The 23,636-nt window shown below is 46.4% G+C and overlaps 1 protein-coding gene across 2 annotated transcripts; it reads right to left on the bottom strand.

Annotated features, from left to right (window-relative positions):
• Positions 1-884: 884 nt before the first annotated feature.
• Positions 885-23,559, bottom strand: LOC120717256 (cullin-1). Of its 2 annotated transcripts, none has more exons than XM_040005168.1 (22): positions 23,381-23,559; positions 11,713-12,135; positions 9,456-9,630; positions 9,195-9,362; positions 8,948-8,998; positions 8,768-8,858; positions 7,934-8,097; positions 7,653-7,815; positions 7,273-7,403; positions 6,819-6,926; positions 6,600-6,748; positions 5,945-5,993; positions 5,724-5,855; positions 5,479-5,596; positions 5,290-5,366; positions 4,310-4,428; positions 3,748-3,853; positions 3,615-3,662; positions 3,415-3,497; positions 3,213-3,318; positions 2,413-2,526; positions 885-2,314 (listed from the first exon to the last, which is right to left on the bottom strand). In XM_040005168.1, exons 2-22 carry the CDS (start codon positions 11,850-11,852, stop codon positions 2,234-2,236), a joined length of 2,373 nt encoding a protein of 790 aa, XP_039861102.1. In that variant the 5' UTR covers positions 11,853-12,135; positions 23,381-23,559; the 3' UTR covers positions 885-2,233. The 2 variants fall into 2 exon arrangements, with proteins under 2 accessions (XP_039861102.1, XP_039861103.1); XM_040005169.1 differs by having other exon boundaries at positions 6,600-6,706.
• Positions 23,560-23,636: the final 77 nt, after the last annotated feature.

Here is a 23,636-nt window from a genome sequence, read left to right as displayed (position 1 = left end):
AGTGAAAGTCTGCTTCAGATCCGAGGTCTCAGGTTTCCCCTCACATCGTCCAGGCTGCCCAGTGTTCGAGACATCAGCCTCATTTTTGATAAGAAACACTTTGTGGTGCTCAAAGAAATCGAGAGCCTCTAATTCCATTAAAATATCCAAAAACACTCATGTGCTTTTTTTCATGCAGGGACTATTTTCTTTCTGTTGTCTACATCCGCTCAGTGTGAGCCCTTCATCACAGGTAAAACTTTAAGAGCTGCAGTTCCTCCAACGGCCGCTTGGAGGCTCCATAAGTCTCCACCTTTATATGAACTTTATTTAATAAGTCACCTGTTTGAAGCTTCGAGTTTGGTGGGTGACTCCAGGAAGTGTGCTGCAACTTCAGTGACGTGCAAATATTTTATTAACCTGTGTCTGTGTGTTGTGCTCAGCTTGTGGACGCTCCGTTCATCAGGATTCAAACCTCTCCAAATATGGTCATTTAATACCGTCACTCGTGTAATACCGCTTTGAACCACAGGGTGGAGCAGCGAGTCAGTGCTGAATGCAATCTAAGGTGTGGGTAGTCATCTGTGCAAAATGCATGTTAGTCATGCTACTGATTCCAGCGCAGACAGGTCATTTTTCTGTGTGAGTGCATCATTTCTGTTTTAAATAGAAACCACACAGATCATCTCAGAGTTTTACAGTTAATGACATTCCTTCCAGACGACCTGTTTGGCAGCAGTGTTCAAACTGAAGCCTGCAGCAGCCGACATGAGTGCAAGTGTGCGTCTGCAGACCCGTGTGTCACCCAGCCTGCAGATCCTCGGGGTGATGAATTAAAACCAGTTTTATCCAACAGCTTTAAAAATATTTATTTTAAGAATTTAAATAATTACATCATGCCAGAGTATTTTATTATGAATTTATTTAAAACAGACATTTTAAGGTTTTTAAATCAAAATATTAAATATATCTGACTGCACTGAAACTCAAACTGAACGACGTGCTGACTTGAACAAACTGTTTTAAACAGAAATGATGCACCGAGATGAAACATGGAGCTCAAAGCTCGAGAGGAGGGTCGCTGCCTCCCTGTGGTCAAAGTGCTCGTTACATTTTTCAGCTGTTATAAAGCAGCAGTGAGTAAACTCAAACATTACTGAACCATGTCTCTCCGAGTACAAAAATATTCCAGCAGCTGGTGGGCTGCAGCTCCGACCTGCTTGAACGTGGCAGCAGCGGAGCTAAACTCTGAGCAACACGTGAACCATGAAACAGCGAGACGCCGGCGAGCTTCTGCTCCAACATCGAGAGCTGAAGAGGACATCAGAGACAAACATTTAAATAAAACCCAATATGAGCTCATCAGCTGACCCTCACCTGTCCGTCCACCATTAACCCGAGCCTATCTGTGCAGTGACTGACGACCTGTGACCTCTGACCCAGAGCAGAAGCATGTGACTGATTTCAGGGTGTACCGGCCCTTTAAACGCGGGTGAACAGAGTGTCGGGGGAGGCGGGCATTAGAGAAATCTTTCCTTGTTTTTATTCATCACACATTTAGAAAATGAACCACACTATACAAATGTCCACCGTCCGGTACAGAGACTCCTGCTCGAACCCACCGACCTCGCTCTGACGCGACCTCAGCGGCTCCTCCTCCTCCGATGCAGTGGCGGACTTTAAGTTACAGGACCGGCGTCGACCTGGTGGGCGTGCGGCAGCAGCGGCCCGGGCGACTCCGCTCTTTATGCTTACGTGAGAATCTTTTTCGTGGTCGCTGTGGCGCAGGTAGGCAGTAGCATGCAGAAACCTTTGGATGCGGCTCTCCTCTGATTGGCTGTAGGCTATTTCATCACGCTTACGTAAAGGGGATGGGGGTGGTGATTGGGGGGCGGGGCTTGTTTATTCCTCTCAGTCTGTGGTTGTTTTTTTACAGTATGACAACAAGGAAGTGAGCGTTCGAGTCGCACGATGAGGCGGGGACGGGCGAGCGTGAAGAAGGGGTTTCCCGGTTCCGACGGGAGGGGCGTTTTCGTTCCTTCATCTCTTGAGGCGAGAGGAGCGAGCTGCCCCTCCCCCCCCCTCGGGTTTGGTGGCGGTCATCATCAGGGTGGTCACGCTCAGAGGGATCCACACTTTATTACTCAGACATAAAATAAAAAATAAAAAACAAAAAAGATAACAAATTAAAATGAAACTAAGGAGAGCCGGCGGCGACAGGCGGGCAGGTGGGAGGGGGGAGGGCGGGTGGCGCTCAGGCCAGGTAGCTGTACGTGTCCTTCTCGCCGTCCACTCGCTCCAGGTACTCCTTCTCGATCAGGATGTCGATGCATTTCTGTCCACGGGGGAGAAAAAAACACTCGTCACACTCTGAGACCCACACACACACGCGCGCGCGCACACACACACACACACACACACACACACGCCTACCTTGATGACGGGGACTCGGGGTTTGAACCGGGATGACAGCTGGTTCAGGACCTCAGCCAGGAGCTGCTGGTGCTTCAGGACCTTCCTCATCTTCATGATCCTCACTATGGCAGCCTGCAGGGGACACAGGAGCGCCGTGTGAGAGCAGGAGGGCAAATCTGACAGCTGGCTCCATGCATGGAGCCTCGGAGAGTCAAACTGATGCATGCCAGCGACGGCGCCTTTTACATGTTTACAACATGGGAAATATTTTTAGGCTTTTAGCAGCAGATCCCAAAGACGCCCTTTAACCCATTTTTTACGTTTACAGAGTGACTACAGCAGCCGTCTGAAGAGCAGCGGCACACACCGTCTGGTTTCATGTGTTTGAATCTGATCAGAAAATATTGTAACAGTCACTGTTCTACAGTTTCAGACGAGCTCACCGTAGCTGGGATCATACACACACCGTTACTTTAACGCAGATAAGAATCTTTAGCAAACTGATTTGTTTGGATTAGAGGTTTTTGCTTCTGTCACACATTCAAACAAACGTTTCCTCGTTTGCTCCTGATGAACTCTGAGATTCTTGTTGTGCGTTCCTGTCTGTGTTCATGCTCTTATGTTTGTGGGTCTGTGACTTTTAGGGGAGCAGAAGCTGCACTGAACCACTTTATGTCGCTTCATGCCCTCATACAGCTCTGCTGGAGACGGAGGAAAAGCTCAGTGTTTGGTTTTTTTCAGCATGTTTTGAACGTGATGCAGAGGGTGGGAGAGGGTGGGGTGGAGTGGAGTGGAGTGGGGTGGAGTGGGAGCTGCACCTGGATGAGGAGCTTTCGATCCTCCTCGATGTTCTTGTGAGTCGTCTCCTGCTCCTGTTTCTGCTCCGTCTTCATCGGCACGTTGATGTTCACCCTCAGCTTCTTACTGCGCAGCAAACAAGAGCAACAAGCTTCAGCACCCTCCTCCTACATCACAGGCACACTTTTATTTAAGGCGGATTTAAGGTGGAGCGTGTCTCACTTCTTATATCCAAGGAAGAGTTTGATGACGGTGTCGGACTTGAACTCCACCTCGTCCACGTTGGCGTTCTCGTCCTCCAAAACCTGACGGACACAAAGTTTGGATTCAGCATCAGGTCTGCCATTACTAAAGCGTTTCTATGGAAACTAAAGACCAGCCACACGTGAGGATTTCACCTCCGGACAGAAAGCGTGACTCACCAGCAGCTTCGATTTTAACAGAATCTGGAGAACTTGAACCAAAATGTCCTGAAAACAGAGCAGAGGGGTCAGAGACGCCTGCTCCGCGGCGACAGAGCAGCACGAAGGAAGGCGGCGGTGTTTGTGCGCTTACAGTTTTGATCTGTGTGCTGTCAGTGAGCTGCTGCACCGTGTAGCTGTCCTCCGTGTTGTACTGCAGCAGGATGGCCATCTGGAAGGTGGAGGCCTGCAGCGTGTACCTGTCAACAAGCACAGCAACAGTAAGGAGCGGCGTGGGCTCGGCTCCTCGCGGCCGCCACACGTACCTCACGACGGTGCGCTCAGAGCTCTGCAGGTCTGCTACCAGCCTGAGAGTCACCACAAAAGAAGAATTCAGCACGAGCCTCAGATTCTGCTCCTCTGTGTCACAGATGCCTTAAAACCTTTCAGAGGCACCAAATACTCACTACAGTCCCACGTATTAATCCGCCTCTGAAAATAGTCCCTAAAGTGGTGTTTCATTCACTCCAGTGTGAAATAGAAACTCGGTAAGACACAAAAATACATTTACTGCAACAAACTCGCCGCGCAAGAATCTCAAATATATTTGATGCAACTTTCACGGCTGATTCATGAAACTTCACAGATTCACCTGATCACCAGAGCTGTGGCGCCACAGCGCCCCCTACCTGTGCGCTCACAGACTGCACGCGTACCTGTTCTTGAAGCAGTTGGTGACCAGCTCTCCTTTGGACAGGTGATACAGCCAGGTCAGCTTCCTGCCGCTGTGCCTGCTGGCGTAGAACGCCGTGAAGCGCTGATAGCTCCGCTCCAGCTGTGCAAGAGGAGAGGGAGAGGGTCAGAGCCACGGTCCTCAACCTGAGGTCTGTGGACCTGTAAGGGATCTTCTTATTAACACCGTTTGTCACGGCACAAAGCTGTGACCCACTTCCACAGTCGTCTGTCTGCACGTCTCTCCTGTGATCTCTCATCATATTTGGTTTTTATTTCTTGGCACCTTCTGGCAGCAGCCGTTTTCTTAGCGCAGCTTATAAAGCAGGAAAACAAATACCAGGCATACGATTTAAACCCTCCATCCACACGTCCTTCAGCTGAAGGCGTTTAAAAAGAACAAAGTGTTGATGTGTGACCACTCAAACGTCCACACTGAGCTTTAAACGTTTAATGAGGAAATCAAACTGTCCTTGTTTTTACAGGAGAGATTTAGTTAAATACTGAACTAGAGCTTCAAAGTTTCAGATGCTGCCGGATCACAAAACCTACGACGTGTTAAATTCACCAGACACGAAACATTCATGAGGGGAAAACTTTAAGTTGAGGAGCGATATCGCTTCACTTTTCAAGGTTTGGTTGGAAAAGACATTCATGTCTTTGAACTCCTGGGATCAATAACTCATAAGCAACATTATGAAAACACCTCCACCTCCTCCTTCATGTCTAGCAGCTCGTTTTCATTACCAGCAGCACTGCTTGATCATGTTTTTATGACTTATTGATCCCGTTAGATGAAATGTGGGAATCCTTTTCCAATCGTACCTGGAAAAGGTGGAAGCGCCTGCAGGGGGGAGAGGTTTCTTTATCAAATCACGACTTTGATCTTCAGAAGTCAGAGTTTTATCTCTGAAATCAGCAAGAATGAAATTAGAACAACGAATTTTAAAGCGTGCTGGATTACCTCTGAGGGCAGAGCGAAGGTGCAGGACTGCTGGAAAGGCCAAGAGCCGGAGCTCAGAACCTGGATGCTGAAGTCCACTGTGACACAAACACAATGAAACTGCGTCCATCTTCACATACATGTGAGACTTTATTTTGAATGTGTATTTGATTTAGACAGCTGTGTGTGTGTGTGTGTCTGTGTGCTTACAGTCCAGCGGCTCAGAGTTGGTCAGGTGCTTCTTGAACTGCTCGTTCAGGTCCTTACTGACTCCGATGTCCTGGAACATTCGCTGCAGTTTGGACGTGTACTCAAAGCCGCACGCTTGCTGCAGGAGGAAGAGAAGAAGTCAAAACAACCCTGCAGACAACACACACACACACGCACGCACGCACGCACGCACGCACACACTCTGCCTGGAGTGTGTAACGAGTGCACACGCATGTGATTCCGACCTTGAGTTTGGAGATCATGCTGGCCTCGGCGTCGTCGCTGGCGCTGTTCTGGTGGACCAGGCGTTTGGCCAGCATCTTGGCGTAGAACTTCTGGAAAACGTCTTTGTCCTCGATGTACTTGAACACAACCATCTAAGAGAGGAAACAGCATGAAGTCTTTGGTTTCACTGCAAAACTAAGAGACGTAACCTTACAGAGAAGCTCGGGTCACAGCATCTCACCACTTGGTTCAGAGTGTCCTCCAGTTCAGCCTCCTCTGGGTTTTTGGAGCTGAAAAGGAAACAAAAACAAACAAAATGTTGTTTAAATCTCATTTGGAGGTTAAATTACAGACAGGCAGATGCTATACTCTTTTCAGCCTCTGAAGTAAAGCTAAACCATCCCTGTGTGGATGAAGTAAACACTGTCTGCTCCGCTGCATCACTCTCACACTCCTCTGCTGCTTGTAAGCAGCTTCGTCCACCTCGCCGCGCTTTGAAAAGCGTCTTTGTTTTTGTCCTGAGTTTAACAAAGCAGTCAGGATGCAGACGCCACTCAGAGTTACTGAACCCACAGAGAGCGCAGTCCTGCTGGGGAGAGTCCCCACAGTGGAACAGCATCCACTGATCAGGAAACAACAGCTGCCCAAACAAACCCCTCGTGGTGCACTTCTGTTTGTCACAGAGCTTTTCATCATTCGTTCAATGTTTCACTTTTAGGACTGAAAGTGTTGACTCGGTTTGAAACAGGTCACAGAGGAAGAAGAAAGTAAGAGCTGGCGAGAGCACGTTTGACTTTATTTAAAAGACAACGGCAGAAGCCTCAGAAGGAGGAGTCCAGGGAAACTACACGACATGCTGAGCTGTGCGGCTCACATGCATTGTGCACATCACCCACCTCTTCTTCAGTAAAGAGTCGCAGTATCTGGCCAGCAGCTCGGGAGACTTGCTGGACGACTGAGCCATCCTGGTGACGGCGTTGTTGTTGATGAACCGACCACACGCCTTCAAAAGGAGACAAATCCACGAGTCTAAAATTTCACCTGCCTGTAGGAATCCAGTGGATGACATCACACTGTCTGCTGCCATCTGTTATCTACAGTCTGTGGTTACTGACCTTGTCGAGTGCGGCCACGAAGCCGGCGTCGTTGTTGAAGGCAGACATGACCAAAGCGTTGTACTTCTTATGGACGTCCAGGGTGGTCTGCACGTACACTTTGGGGTCCTGGACACACACACACACGCACACACACACACACACACACACACACGCACACACACACACACAGGTCAGAGCCTGTGAGCCATTTTTAACATAAATGCTAACGTGTGATTGTCCTGTTAGTACATCTGCTATGGAGCTCAGGGATCCGCCCACTCTCTCCATCAATCTGCTTTAAAAACTCCAACAAACTCATTTGGTCTCCGTGTGTTTGACTAACAGGCCACTCGTTTATCATCTCACTGCTACCTGACAGACAAACGAAGCTTCAGAGCCTCCTCTCCTTCAGTCGACTCCTTACATTAAACTAGCGAGAAACACTGAGGTGAAAAAAAAAAGTCCTGCGTACGTTGAGCGCTGCCTCGCCGCACTTCTCAATGGCGGCCAGGCCCTGGTTGTGGATGTGGGTCTCTAGAAGCTTCTTCAGCTCACCCAGACCGTCTGTGATCCGCGACACCAGGTTGTACATCCTGCCCAGGTCTGAAACACACAGAAAGCTGCATCTGTGAAACACCAGGCCATCGTTACTGGAGACAAAAGCTTTGAGTCATCCAGGAAAAGATCGATGTTTGGAGTGTGTGTGGAATGCAGCGCGCACACACACACACACACACACACACACACACACACACACACACACACACCAGAGGGGATCAGAGCTGCAAAAATATGTCCCTGTCAGCGTCACGGTGCCGTCTCTCCCATCCAGCAGGGAAAGGACACGGTTACCTTCGTTCTTGTCAGCGTCCAGCAGGTTCTGAAACTCTGTGTGGAAGATCTCCAGGTGCTTCTCGATCAGGACTTGCTCACACTTTCGGGCCAGTTCGTCCTGGGTGGATTCATGGAGGTAAACCTGCACACGCCGCTGCTCCTCCAGGAGACGGGCCTCCGCCTGAGGAAACGCACACAGAGGAAGCAGACGGACTCTGGTCACGACTCGGCGCTAAAAGCTCCACGCGTCTCTGCTCGTTCGCCCACAGCTGTTTGCAGCTGGACAGCACAGCACCTACCTTCTTCATGTACTCTGTGACGGGGTTCTGCTGCAGGAACTCTGTGCTCTCACGCGTGTAGAAACGTTCTGTGTCAGTGAGGAACTGACATTCAAAGTACTCTTTGTACACGGACAGCGTGGGGCCTTTGGCGAAGGCGTCCTCCTCGTTCAGGCCCAGCTCGACTGCAGGAGGACAGAGGTGGGATTAATGAAAGCATCCACATCCTGTTAATACAAAACAAAAGTGTCTACACATCTAAGTTAGTCTGAAACCATCCTTTCATTTAAAACAACAATAATGTAACATCTGCTCGCAGACAGCACCACGTGTCACAGCGAGCAACCAGCTTCATTCAGCCCTGTGCTGCTGTGGTTAGCATCGCCCAGCTGTGAGCAGGCATCTTCATGTTAAATCTTAAACATAATGTACGTGTGACCTTTGCAGAATAGATGTCAGGTTACTAACTCTGAAATCATTCAAATCATTCAACAGCTGCACAAAAGTCAGTCAGAAAAATCTCCAGCTGGGTTTAATTAGTCAGATTTGAGCTGCTGTGAACACGTGTGCAGCCTCCAGCATGGGTAGATGTCATGTATTTATATAAGTGAAACAGGTGAAGACACTGCAGACAGTCTGCTGCTCTGATCACAGACAGCTTTTCATGTTAAACCCAACACACGCTCAGAGTAGCTGCTTGTGAGTCTCCACAGCCTCCCTTCACAGCTCCCACCAAACCAAGTAGAATTTCACATCAGCCTGAAAGTTATGCACAGCTCTCAGTCTGTCTGATCATTGCTGATACTCATAACCTGCTTGTGTTTGGTTACTCCCCGGTTGCACTCGAGGACCTACCATAAGACTGGACAACACCACTGATGAGCCGGGTGTTGATGGTCTCACCGTTCCTCTCTCTCTCTATCAGCTTCAGAACGGCGTTTGTTACCTGACAGGGAGAGAGGTTCGCTTCAGTAAACGTGCAGAATTCAGCATTTTAATCACTGCGCTGTTTCTTTAAGAAGGAAAACTGCACACCTGTTTGTTGAGGGGTCGGAATAAACACTCCCTCCAGGTCACGAGTGCCAGCTGAGAGGAGGCAGAGTGAAGGAGAACCACAAGTTTAATAAAACAGTGTTTGCTATGAACCTGCTCCTACTGCGACCCGTCAGGTAAAGCTTTTGTGTAACTGCTGTTTGGGGACAGGTGACGTATTTAACTTGGTCCTGCTGGAACTACATTTTTAACTCTGTGCATTCAAACAGAAAGGAACTGTCAGACTTACCGAGTATATCTCGTAGATGCCCTTGCGTCCCTCGTCACACTCTCGTCTGACCCAGTGGCGGTTGAGGTAGGCGCAGATCCCGTTAAGGACCTTACTGGAGAAACGGTAGTCCTCCCACTGCTGGGTGTAAAACTTCAACACGCACTCGTCCATCAGATCCTCGCCATCCTGCGGACGATAACGCGGAAAGCAAAGGGAGGAGGAGTTGAAAGGTGTCCGTGGTGCCCTCGGTGAGGCTGCGACTGGTAACCATGGACTCACCTTGAGTAGGCTCGTCAGGTAGTTCTTCAGGAACTCCTTGAGCCGCTTGTAGAGCTCCAGGCCGACGAACTGAGCCCCGCCTGGAGTGGTGGACTTTTTGGAGGGCTTTGCTGGAGGCACGGAGCCCCGGCCCTGGCTGGACTGGTGGACGCTGGTGCAATAGTTATATACATGTCTGATCGAAGGGTTAAGGTGCGCACGTCACATCAGGGTAACCGCTGCATTCCTCACATCTGGCTGCTTGTAACATCAACAGCAAGTATGTGAGGAATGTCCTCGCCGTCGCTCTCTTTTCTGCATGAAATCACAGCACATGTGCACAGAGCCCAGTTTAAACCTGGGCCGTCTGCAGGGACACGACCGCAGCGTCGAGCTTCCACGGCCGGGTGGACTTTATTTCATACTTCAGGGAAATGTGCAACCTTTAGCAGGAAAGGTGCACGAGGGGATCATCAGCTCTTCAGACTTTACGCTCACGTCCCCTGCAGACGCATTTTATGGACTTAAACCTTTTCTTTTACACAGACAAACTTTATAAAGCTTTTAGAAACCAACTTTTAAAACCTACTCAAAGGTTGTAGAAAGGAATCTGTGGGGGGAAGATTACAGTGTGAACATCAAGCTCAGGGTCGGTGAGTAATCCAAACCCTGCAGCAGCATATCAAAGACTAACATTGTTGTCAAGCTCAGATATTCTTTCCCTGAAGGTCTGTTTGGCCCCGCCCACCAGGGACCCTAAACATGAACTTCTACTGAGAACAACGTGACCTTCATCCCACATCCTACCCTGTGCTGATGTGTTTGTATGAGAGTCACCAAACCTCCAAACATGGCTGTCGGAGGTTTCAGTCTGTCACTGAACGCGGCGCATCGTAACGAACGCCAACATCAACATCTGATCACTGGACTCGTAACTCTCAGCGTCTGTTTGCCTTTAGAAACCAAAACCTGTGTGAGGACGTCAGAAGAGCTAAAGCAGCGATGCCACGAGATTACCACTGAAGACATGTTGATGGTTTTTCTATTTATGATTAAGAAATCTCCATGTTCTCCCCTTTAGTGTCCCTGAAAATGAAATCACTGCAGGCTTATGAATATACACCACCCTATCTCAGCCGGGGAGGCACTCGTACAGCGTCTGCCTTGTTTGTGGTTTGTTTCTTGGCTTCTATGTAAGAAATTTCTAAACGTGTGGAAAAAATAAACCAAATCTTCTCATTTTCTATTTACTCTTACAGTTCGTTGTAAGTCTGGATAACCGAGCGTCTAATAAAGAGTCAATGGAGCCAAATGTCTTCATCAGAAAGTGAAATTCTTTCAAACACAACTTCAACCACACAAACACTGCTCTGAATCAAAGGTTTGCTTCCTGTTTGCTCCGTGTGTGAAACTCATTAATGGAACAAACGACTAGAAAAAAAAAAGTTTGTGCTTCAGAGAAAAGGAAGTAACACGGTAGTGAGATTAACCATCTGAAACAAACACACACGGAAAATTTGCTGTTAGGTTGTTAACTTTTAGCACTAAAGGGATATTGCAGTTCTTCTTAAGGCAGCCACATTAATCATTAGAGGCAATAGAACAGAAGCTATGGCTGCTTGAATGAAGCAAAAATCCTGATCAGGGTGATTTTGGTTAATAATGTAATTCAATGTTTCATCTGCATTTTGTTTTTAAAGTGCCAAATCACAACAACAGCTGCCTCAAGGCGCTTTATTCACAATAATGCAGAGCAGACAGAAACCTGATGATTTAACACAATTATTGCTAAACATCAGTTACTGGACCTGTGGCTTTGTACAGGGGATTTCCTGTAAATAAAACAAATAAATATGTATTTTAAAGAAAGAGGAGAGGGTGGTGGGGGTTGGAGGGGAGTCAGAGACCGACTCCACCGCAGGACACCTGCGGCGAACACAGCCCAGCACGGCAGCAAACTCGAGCGACTGCAAGCTGACGGCCAACTGCCGCGTCCTGCCAAAAGAGGACCTAAGATCTGAGCAGGCCAGAGCCAATCCGGAGCAGCTGAAGCCAACCGTGAATAATCCTTCCACACCTACGGAAATCTCCAGCTTTACTGCCTCTAGATAGATCCTGTTACGCCAGTGTCAGAGTACTACTCCGAATGCTTACTGATTGAGCCTGCTCCTAAATGCCCTTCCTGCCTCTTGCTCAGTGACACACTGTTTATCACACTTAATAAAGCTGGTTTGTATGATCACACACACTCAGCAGCACCCGCAGTCACACAGGATACGTGTAGAGTTCCATGTAGCGTGACTTGGCCATGCTTTGCCGCGTGTACACCTGCTGGATGCCAGCCCGCAGGTCGTCCCATATCTGGTCCAGGCCTATCTGTTTCAGTCCGTGTGGGTTCTGGGTCCTATTTGACGACATCGTGGTGGAGCCCAGTGTCCTCTCCGCTCCCTACCAATGCCCTCCCTTTCCTGCTCCAGCGAGCGTGTGCTCCTCCCCCTGCGCCTCCTCTCCTTCGCTTGATTTCGGTCCCGACTGCCTCGCTCTTTTCTCAGAGTCTGGAGTCCATCTGGGGACGATGGTGGCGGCCTCGGGAAGCTGGTCGTCAGTTATGTGAGACGGGAAGGGGTCCCACTCTGCACGCCTGGGTGGCGCTGTCTGCCACTCCTCCACCTAAAAGCTTCGGAAGTCTTCACCAGATGACCTGCACAGAAAACGAAGAGACACAAAAAGCCACCTGATTAACAATCTTTGACTTAAAAATAAATAAAAGCTTCACCAAAACTTGTGTTTTTAAGGATTCCCTTCAAACATACGGCGCTGAAAAATCACTGCAGCAGGCCCTGCTGGTGATTAGCCAGGTAGGTTACCTGGATTTACCTTGTTGACACCTGGATCTGAGCCGGCAGACACAATGCTGACCGGACCCAGCGTCAGTCAGCTAATGAGATTAGCCACTACAGCGCCTGCCTAGTTTCCCTTACCACAGCCTCACTGTACACGAACTCCACCTCCACAGTCAATAAGGGTTTTTTGGTTGCTAGGAGAAACACACAAACACAATGACCTACATTTATAACCTGTGTTTGCTTTGGCAGTATGGGAATGCATTCTGGGAGATTCTAAATTAATCAGAAAAAACACTGAATTGTCATGTTGAAGGGCTAAAAACAATTAAACAGGCCTGTTTGGGAGTTTTTCAAACCACTGGCGTAATACTGGACAACTCAGATCATATTTTGAAAGTCTGGGAAGTCAACAGGCAATTTCTAATTGAAAAAAAGAAAAGCAAACACTGGCAAACAGATCAGATAAAAATTCAGACTGGCACATTCATGAGGGGGGAAAACCTTGTAAAGTCTTGTCTTAATTATACGAGTAGAAGAAAGGTGTTGCTGGGGTTGGATCATGCTTCGTGCGAGGTAGTGAATTTCTTTCCAACTTTGGGACGTGAAGCCATGAGGTTCCTAGATTCAGGAAGGAGTTTAAAAACCCATCCTGTGGGAAAGACTGAGTCACGACTATCGCACCACGAAGAGGGTAAACATCGGCAGCACGGAGAGGCCGGATCATTAGGGATAACAGAGAGACCTACAGCTGTAATTTCATCCCTGCTGACAGGACACGAGCAGGAGGTAAACCAACGCCACGGTTTGCAGCGTCAACATCTCTGAAGCCACAGAGACGCAGAGACCGAGACACTAGGAACAAAGCAACCAGGTCTGAACTACAATCCACTCGACTTACTGGCTCTTTGTTTTGATTTACAATCACAAGCTGAAGAATATGTATGTTAGGAAACGTGCACAGGTAGCAGTATGTAAGCTAATAAGCTTTTTGAGCATATGTTCTGTGTTTACTGCCATCATCCTGTCAGGAAACAAAGTCTTTCACCAGCTGCAGCCCTTGCAGCTGCGATTGAGTCATCACTTGTAAGGACGTGGTCTAACAGAGACCAAAGCAAACTTATAAAGAAGATATCGTGGGACAGAAGGCAGAGTAGATGAGGCTGCTCTTAGTTACAGAGGCCTTCAGCTGAGAGCTGGACACAAAGACTAAACCAGCACATTTGTGTTGAAGTCCCGATGGAAACAATAAAATCTGTCCTCAAACATCAACTTCATGAAGTTTAAGTCACATGAGGCTAATAAACCTGTTATTAGCATTATTTTAGTATAAACAGCTCTATTAGTTGCTATAATTACACCAACTACAGTAAACAAACAGTGTTTAACTTTTATGAACATTAGCCGACCATCCAGGAACAAAAGGTTAGGAAACATGACAGATTGCTCGATGGACTTTTGAAGCTCTGCGGGGAAACCACAGAAGTGAAATAAAGAAAAGCTGCTCGGCACGAACCTTGTGAGTTATTAACATTTAATATTATGTTTAAAAGAGAATGGGTAATCATAAAAAGACACGGCTCACTGCTAGCCCATGTTTATAATTCTGATTATTTGAGAACAGACACGAAGAGGGAGAAAACAGACTGAAGCTGCTGCTGTGTGACTGGAGGAGGAAGAGGAGGGTGGACGGGCACAAACTGCTGCTTCGTGTAGGCAAGCGCTGCTATATTTAGCAGGAGCAGGCATGACCACTCACGGCTATCAGGGCCAGATATTCAGGACGTGACACGCGCAAAATCGTCTGTTTACTTCCTTCCAACGACCAGTCTGGGTGATTGCAGGTCGTTTCAGCTACAGCTCTGCTTCTGAAGGCGTAGAAAATGAAACACTGGAAATGGGTCTTTGATTGAGACCTTATGTGAGCGTCTAACAGGCAACTGCTCAGATATAATACGCAGAGTTCCAGCAGAAATAACCGACTCGTGTTGGCTTCTTTCTAGAGCAGGGCGATAGGACCAAAAATATTTATCACGATATACATTTGAAAATTTGCGATAACGATATAACTGACGATATAATTGACACCAGACAAAATACTTTACAACTCCACAACTTTATTAGTGCAAAACAAACATCAGTGTGTTTTCACTTAAACAAGCAGCTGTTTTTTATGTGCATTAAAGTTATATAAAAATGTAACAGCGCAAATTCCTCGCTGACAGTTTAACCAAAAGGCATTTCCAGTGGAAACTGGCCGACATATCCTCAGCATAACCATGTATAATATCCACAAAACTTAAAAAGAGGTCATACACACACAATACAGTAATATTATGGTGAAGCACAGTACGTATCACTCCGCGAGGCTCCGCCTACAATAGCCGTAATGCTCCGACAATCCATCAAGCGGTGCGGCTTCGTAGCTCAGCAAAGTCGTACTGAAACATTTGACAGATTTTCGAGCGCCGTGCACATAAAATCGTTTCGAGGTCAGTAAACACAACCAGAGTTCATACATAAGGCTCACGGGATTATAAGGGGCTCTGTCGATTTTCAGAAAAATCAAAGGATTGATTTTAAGTGCGCCGTATTTTCCAAACAACACGGTAATAACGACGGCCCGCTAGCACGCGCTACCAAAAATAGTGCTTTGTTGTGTGTCTGACGGACGAAAGCTAAACCAGTTCCACACCAGTGAAGCTGCAGCATTTTTACAAACCAGTTCTGGTTCATTGGTTTCATTCAACGATCCACTTTCGCTCTCCTCATTCTCCGTCGCCGCCATGCTTTTCCGCCATGTGTGTATGAAAACAAAGGCCCTGCGCATGCGCGTTTTACCCATACTCTATCGCCATATTTCATTTTCTTATGGCTGCCCAACATTACACCGGTATTACCGTGAACGGTATGATATGGCCCAGCCTTACCTCTTTCTGACTGGAATCACAGTAAAACTCACTTTTGCACTCACTTGAGACACAGCAGTGTGATGAAGATGAGCGCTGACGCCACTGAGGAAGATCCTAAACACAGCACTCAGCTCCAGCTCAGCTTGTTTCAGACAGGGGACGTACCCAAGGGGTTATTTTGATCTGTCGATCATGAAAAGCTGCTCTAGTATAACACTAAAAATAGAAATGAGTGTGATGTCCACTTCACAGCAGCCTCGCGTGTTTCTTTTCCTCCCTGAACTTATTAGCAGTTTCATACTGAGTCAAGCTTTGTAACCTTTTGGCTCCTCTTCAGCAGATCCTCGCTTAAACGCAAAAGGTAGCCCCTACCTGAGCTGTTGCCGTGGCAACTGGGGCAGACAATACCTGTGAATACTCATTGGACCACAGCAGGTAAGAGTGTAAGAGCGCTCAGTCTCCGCCGTTTCCTGTTCTTGCAGCGGTGAGAAAGGTGCCCTTCACGGCGGCGCTGTGATCAGCTTTCAGATTCCCACAGCAGCAGGTATGCAGTGCCTGACCTATAATCAGCCCCACAGCCGTGTGACGGCGAGTAACAGGAAACGGAAGCTCGCAGAGAGCTTGTTGTGAAATGGGAATCCCAGCCCACGGTTATCAACAACGCCTCTGTGTGCAGCAGGAAGGCAGCGGAGCTCAGAGGTCGTGACTCGTGTCAGCTGACCCAGATAAGTCTGAACCACAGACACCAACAAGGCCCACAGGAGTCCACGTCTGATTATGAGGAAGCTTCATGATGAGGAGCAACAAAACGCCGCTCCTCTTCTTTGGACATTAAGGTCTCAATGCAGGAGAACGCCGAAGCACCACCTGTGGCTTCCCAAGTGGTTTAAGTACATTATGCAACTGGCCGCTAGGCACGCTAACGAGCACACTGACAGGTGCTGCATTAACCATATTCTTCTCACTTAAGGGCTCTAATCATACGGTTTATGTACAATAATAAGTTAATGTGGTTTATGCTTGCTGCTTCGCCCCTTGCTAATAAGCCGTGTGCACCAAAAGTGGCGTCACAGTTGCTGGAGCGCGCTGCAGTTTACTCTGCTTCCTGTTTCAGCTGCTTCTACTCCAATAAAAGGCTGAGGTGGACGTTTTTCCCTGAGAAGAAACACGCATCATTAGGAGACTGCAGCGAGCGCTCGTGCACCAGAGGGGTCATCAGATGGCATCATGGCAACCATTACTAACACAAACTACGCATTTCTAAAATGGCCCTGCTGAACAGCATTCTGGGTAATGCTAACAGTGTGCTGGGGACTGGGCGGAGCTCATTCAGGAACGATGAAGAAAAGAGCAGACTTCAAAGAGAGCCATCTCTGCCACTTTTAAACAGGCAGACTTGTTTCACTTCATTTCTTCTTCTGTCCTGATTTACATTGTGGGCGGGGCTTCAGCACCTCCAGGTAACCAGGTAAGTCAAGAACAACATGTCACTCAAAGTTTTAAACCAGGAGACAGAAAATCTGTTCCACAAAGGTATTCATTCCAAAATGGAGCTTAATGAGCCAGATGTGAAGAAGTGTGAAACAGCTGTCTGGGTTACTCCCAGTTTGTTTTCCTGTCCACCGTTTCTATAGACAACTTGGCTTTGAAATCCTATGTCAGTCCTGTTCATTAAAACCAGCCTTTCCAATGTCAGAAGTGTATTACAAATACTCTTTATTACCATTCACTACTTTGACAGTTGAAAGTCATTTTAACTGACGCAGCCCAAAAAGTTTCTCTCAAAGTCAAGATTACAGTTACTTCTTATCAGAGACGACTGCAAACGGTTAAATGCTTTAAACCAGCAGCACAATCAGAATAAACCAAGAACTAAAGCAGAAAGTCTCTGGCTCCACAGCACTTATGGCTTCAGTTCTAGTTACACGTCAGTGTGAACAGCGTCTCACAGACTTTGTACTGAAGAGTTAACAGGTTTATGACGCCTCTGTCGGGTCAAGTCCAGAAAGATTTGCTGTAAGTTCTTACCCTGCTCGGCTGCTGCAGAATAACTTCAAAGCCTCCGTGAGCTTTCATATCAACCTCTGCCTGATGATCACCTGTCCCACAGTGTGGCCGACAGGTAAAGCGACTCCCGAGGTTCACAGCTCACCTGCATGTTTCTGGTTTCTCAGCTCGAGCCGAGCCTGAGGGAGGTTTGCTGAACGGGAAGGAAGCAGGAAGAAAGAGCAGGGAACACGCAGTGCTCGGTAAATCAGATTAGCCCAGTATCAGTGTGTCTGGGACAGACTCCACAACCTATTACCCTACATTTACCAGGAAACAAACCACCGCCAAACACACCAACACCTGCCAGCGCGCTTCACACACCACCTAGAGTTCACATGGGAGCTTTACCAACAGAAGCAAACATTAGAAATCATCTGAACCACTGTGACATAAATCGGGTTCTGATGAGCACGCAAACAAAACGTCACATCCAAGGATCTCAAACATCAAGCAGACGAACCCTCAGAGTCCCAGCTGACACAACAGGATCATCTTAACTCAGTAATGTGTACCCTTGGTCACACATTACTATGTACAGCTATACTTTTAAATCATGTTTCCTAAAATGAATCCATCATGTTTACAGTAAATGATCCACTGCTGTGGTGAACTTTTTTATTTTTAAATTACAGCAGATTTATTTATTTGCGTGGATATTGAGGACCTCCCAAAGAAAATTCCTTGATTTAATTTACATAAGCATGTCAGCATAAGCAAGTTTAATAACCCGCTTGTTAAACAAGGTAAAACTTCAGCTCCCAGAGGCCACCTGGGTCAGGAAAACCTTTGTGCCACTATTCTGAGCGCACGTAAAAAGAAGTTTGCAGGTGCAAGTGTTGCATTTTGAGGAGAAAATTATTTTGATGTAGTCGGTGATTTTTTGTCAGTTCAGCCTTTCATATTATGTTTAACCCGAGTGACCCGGTCAGCTGGTGGGTAACAGGCATCTCTGAAAACGTTAGAGCTCTTATGCAAATATGTGATGTCTTGATGAATGGAGCAGGTATTAGAAGTTTACACAGAAACATTCTCTCCTGAAAATATCTTAAAAGTTTATTTTGTGACCCAGACAGAGTAATATTTCAAACTCCGCCCCTCTGTGTTCCTCCGCCACTGCCTCGTTTGAGTTTTGGACAAATGGATTCTGGGATATTGCATTTCGTCATTTCGAGCTGATTGGAGACCAGAACAGCCAATCAGATTTTTTTGCATCCAAGTCTGTGATTGGCTGGTTTTGTGGCACAAACATAACTGTGTAGAGAAAGAGTTGAGCGCGCACGGGCAGAAATGTTGTGAGCGAGCGCAAATGCAAAAACTGAGCGAGAGGGGCTGCTGGTGTGTGTGTGTGTGTGTGTGTGTGTGTGTGTGTGTGTGTGTGTGTGACAGCAGACGCTGAAATACATTTTTTGCATGCAGGAATGAATTTTGTTCACTCAAATTCAGCTTTTCTTCACTCAAAATGCAACACTTGCACCTGCAAACGTTTTTGCGTGCGCTCAATACAGATCTATGTAGAGTTTGGTGACACTGACTGATCTGTGTCGCAGACCTGGACAGAAACTATCACTGATTCCTGTCAGTGATGCAGTGTGAGGTTCATTATAGACAAAAGGTATTTCCATCTCTTCTGGTTATTATTATCATCAAGGACATTTTACAGACATTATGAATCAGACTAATTTAGGAAATAATCAGCACATCAGCCAATAACGGAAACATTTGTTCCTTTGTGCTCTATGCACTGATGCACAGCCTGGATCAGCCTCTACGCTGACACCAACCTAACCAGACTGATTATGGCCTTTATTAAATCTATGCTCAGTTCACTTATGTCAGCTCCTCTCAGTTTGAGCTCATGAAACTTTATATTAATATCCTTTGAAGTATGTAGAAAAACACTGATATCAGGCTGGTACACTCATATCTGTGTATGTTCACATCAAGTAAAACTATATGCTGTAGATTTCCAACACTGATATTAATGTGAACAAATAGTAGGTTCAGTAAATTGAACCAAACATGAGAAATAAGTACACGTTTCCCTTTCCCACCTTTAAATCGCTTTATTAGCCATTTCCAAGTATTCCTAATGACACCGTCCTGTTTACAGACCGCGTCATGTCCACAGAGATCACAAGTCATCTTTAACAGGCAGATTTCAGGCGTCCATGCTGAGCAGAGAATGGATGAGACATCTGAACTCAGCATGAGGCTGTGAGCTGTTGTGAAAGAGCCCATCATGAGGAGCAGAGGGCAGCCAGAAGAAAAAATAAATCACTTTACATGCATATTTCCCATCATGCTACACACGGAAAAGCAACATAAGCCTGAAAGCCACAGATCGAGGGATATCCAAGTGCCACAAACAGCTCCACGGCATCGATAAACGTGTCAGGAGGAAGGCACACAGGCTGCATTTTGGGGTTATTTCAAGCTATAAAGAGGCTGACCGAGCTCAAAATATGACCGAGCATTTTCTTTGTTGTGTTTTGCCCTGTGGCAAATCCACCAAATAACCACGCAAGTGAGGAAGGATGGGTGTGCAGCTATTTCATCGTGGTTACTATACAAACCTACACTACACCCTTTATGCTGCCCCGAGTTCTTCCTGTGTGTTCACTCTCAGCACAGCAGGTCTTCAGGTCAAGGTCAGCATCAATATTCAGCACTTGTTAAGTTATTCAGTGTGCAGCATTACATTTTCCATATTTCCAGAACATGTTTCACTGGACCATTTTTCCATTACACCATACACTCTTAGCTGGCTCCATCTACAAAACACAGCGTATTAGTAGATTTTGATGACTAATATAAATAAAACTAATTAGCTACTAAAGCTTTAAGATAAATGTAGTTTAGCACCTTTTCCACTCGCCCTTATATGCTGCTAGAAATAGAGAGCGGAGGCTTCACGTTGCTTAAAACTGAGCCCAGCTTATTGCTTCTTTTGAGGAATCTGTGTCGAGCTCCACGGAGTCGAGGAAGAGGACAGGAAGTCAGACGCAGAATCAGCAGAGAGAATGAGCTCAATTTTCAAAATAAAAGTTCTTCTGAAACACCTGGAACATGATTACAAAGCTGGAACAAAACTGCATCAGTCATGACACCAAAGACACACACCCGGTGTGTTTTGGGGGTAAATCTGCCAAATTTACAGACGGAAGCCAAACAAGACGTCTGTCTGTTTACGGGCAGATTTCATTTCATCTTCCTTTCCAATCCCACAGCTTTGTCACTAAAACAAACAGCAGTGGATGGGAACAGCTGAGGAAGAAAAACACTTTTCTTCATGTTCAAGCTTGCTGATCAGGTAACACCTGTAAAGGTTTAGATTGTGATCAGTTTCAAGTCAAACCTTGTTCTTTAATGTGCGTCTGCGTTCATTTTAACCCTTCTGAAACCCCACGTCTCTGAGAGACCGATGGATCAGAGAGAAAAAGCCCACCGCCATCAAAACTGCAGAGCAGGAAACAAGTGAATAAATGCTGACGTCGTCGCCAGGCACTTGCAGAGGCGAGGCCATAGCTCTTAGATTCAACACAAACTTACAGACGTAAACTTTAGCACCATCTTCAGCGATGTAACAAGACTTTTCAGGCTGCTCTTACAAAAGTGAGCTCTGCTCCGGTTTACAGTTCATACAGATCTACAGTCACAAATGTGAAACAAACTCTTCGCCTTCTCTAATAAACATTTCCTTATTTCAGTACCTCAAACACTTCATTTCATGGTAAACCGGCTGAAACCAGCATGAAAAGCAAATCAAGCAAAGGTTTGATTCACAGGTGAAGTCAGCTGCAAGGAGCCGGCCAATCAGTGTGCTCGACGTCATTTTTAAACTCAGGCCATCAAGTTTTGTTGAACCTGCACGTGCTGAACAAACAGCGTTAGAAACAAGATGACCTGAACTATCAGACACATTTCAGCTTTAAGCAAAAGGGTCAGTAAAAACAGCAGGACAGTGACAGGTTCAACAGAAGTGGAAATATAACTGCTGTGTTTAGACTCTGAAGATGGTAAAAAGCTTTAATGTCTTTAGCCCACTATAATAAAGGCCTTTCGTCACCTGTTGGTCTAATAATCAGTTTTCTTTTTTAATAAGATTAGGTGACGCCTCCCTTATGAGGACAAAAGTGTACATCAAAATACAATAATCAACACTATTCTTCAAAATAAAAGCCCTGATAAAGAAAACTAGCAGGCCATAAACCCAGGGAAGAAACGTCTGTCTTTTAAAACTCCTCTGAACGGCAGCATTTTAAAACTGCGTGGGGGGGTCAGCTTTAAAATCAATATAAAGACAAACTCAAAGTAATAAGGTGATTCTGATTACACAATTTTAGTCAAACTGAGCCAATTATTTCACAATTACATACTGCCGAAGACGCAGATTTATGGAACAAAGTTTAGAACTTAGACTTCACCATAACTTGAGGCTATTCCGACACCTTAAAACACATATTTAAACACTGCGTGTCATTGTGGGGGGAAAAGTGCCAGACAGCGCTTCATTTAAACAAATATTTATACAGCAATGCCCTCGCTTCTTTATGTTTTTCTCCCTGAGGAGCAAAACAAGCAAGGAAAAGGAAAAAAGCATCACTTTTTCTCATTTGTTTAGCTGAATATATTTAATTTAAAAAAAGACATTCCTTGCACTATTTGCCAAAGTCTTGGCACTTCTTGACATGTTGTACAGTGAGCCCTCAAAGAAAGAAATGTATCCATCCAAATTTAAAATTTCTGTTTGCCAACATGTACTGAGGTGAGGAGAGCGGCACAACAGTGAGTGTCCACAGCCACTGGGGGCTCCGTCAAGCTCTCAGGGTGGACTTCATCCACTGGTGCATCAATGGTCAGAATTATAAACAGAGACGTTTAGATTACAAGTCACCATGCAATCCCACAGTTACTCATGAAAGCAATGAGCCCACACACACTGTCCATGTAACAAAGACATATATGAATAGAAAACAGACATTTGACGACTATCAGTTGTGGATTGACCTCCACAGAGGCATTGAAGCACTGTGGGATCATGTTGACGGACCAGAACAAAAGACAAACATCCAAAGAAAAGCTCTGACTGTCTGAAGCCTGGAGGACTTTTTAAAAAAGTGCTCAGACAACATGATTCAAACTCCTTAGACTTGTAAAAACTCGGATTTTGCCTTATTTAGATTTTTATGTTGAATAAATCGCTGCACACATTTCCCATTACTCCAGAAACACAAAGGGGTGAGGTGTAACTCAGACTCGTGCTGTATATTGTCCTGGATCCTGACAAATTCTAGGACTCCATAAAAGGGAAGAAATAATAAGTGAACTAAACTAAAGAGTTAGAATCCGATACAACTGCCATCGACTCTTAATATCTCGTTTTAATGATCAGTGTCTAAAATAAGTGCACTGTTTAAATTAAGGAGAACTGTGAGGACGCATATCCAGGAATCTCGATTAGTATGAAAACAGACCTTTCCCAACAGCTGCTTCGCTCTGGCAGCTCAGGTGTCAGCACTACCTCTGACTCCGAGCTTCTCCTAATATCTCAGGAAATGAGCGACCGTATCGCTGCTCCGCTCCACCAGTTGTTCCAGGAGTGTGTCCTGTTCGAATGACCAAACCGCACCGCACGGTCCACGGGGCTGTGCTCGAAAAAAACCTACCCCCAACGGATACTTGGGTATATTTTGAATATAATGATCCCCGGCGTCTGTTAATTTGGAAAATATTCGCTGTGATTATTCCCCGGAATGGAGTCAGGCGCTGCTACGCAATACTGCTAGCTCCCATTAGCCTCTGAGGCTCGATTAGCCTCGTAGCTTCGTCTGCTGCCCGGACGATGGATGGACCAGCTTCAAATCAAAACACAGCCTCTATGTGACCCACACTTATCAATCGCTTACACACATGTGTGGTACTGGGACTGTATTCAACATAAAGGCTGTCTTCTCACAGTCAAAGGCAGAGGCCAGGACAGACTAACAGCCTGGTGTAAAATGGCAGCCTAGCTCCTCGAGCTTCTCAATAATGAGTCAGGAAAACAGTTCGCTAACCGCCTAGCATTAGCCTGCTGGCTCTCCGCTTAGCAAGCTGGGAGGAAAAAAATCTCCCCCGGCCCAGCTCGAAAATGTCACCTTACCATTTTAAGGCAGTCCCAGTCACTTTGTAATCGCCGGATGAGTTGTTTTTCAGTCCCAAAATCGGTGTCCCGCCGCCGTCTCCGAGTGTGTTTGCTGTCGGTTGCTAACTACGACTGCTGCGCTGCTTCGTTCGCACAAAGATCAGCTCACAGCGCCGCGGCCACTGACTGCAGTTGCTTTCAGGCTCCCTCGGAAATACGCAAGGCACCGCCGAAACACGCATACACTCTTTATCATAAAAGAATACGAGGGCTA

The sequence above is a fragment of the Simochromis diagramma genome, unplaced genomic scaffold (genome assembly GCF_900408965.1).
Source record: "Simochromis diagramma unplaced genomic scaffold, fSimDia1.1 OVJJ01000097.1, whole genome shotgun sequence".
NCBI lineage: Eukaryota > Metazoa > Chordata > Actinopteri > Cichliformes > Cichlidae > Simochromis > Simochromis diagramma.
Note: the sequence above shows the minus strand (reverse complement) of the source record. Positions and strands in the feature narration are given on the sequence as shown.

Coding starts and splice junctions, on each gene's coding strand:
- LOC120717256 (XM_040005168.1), bottom strand. CDS start 11,852: ATGTCGTCAAATAGGACCCAGAACCCACACGGACTGAAACAGATAGGC. Junction 7,404..7,652: donor GGACGCTGACAAGAACGAAG/GTAACCGTGTCC, acceptor TGTGTGTTTCAG/ACCTGGGCAGGATGTACAAC. Junction 2,527..3,212: donor ATCGAAAGCTCCTCATCCAG/GTGCAGCTCCCA, acceptor TGTCCCCTGCAG/GCTGCCATAGTGAGGATCAT.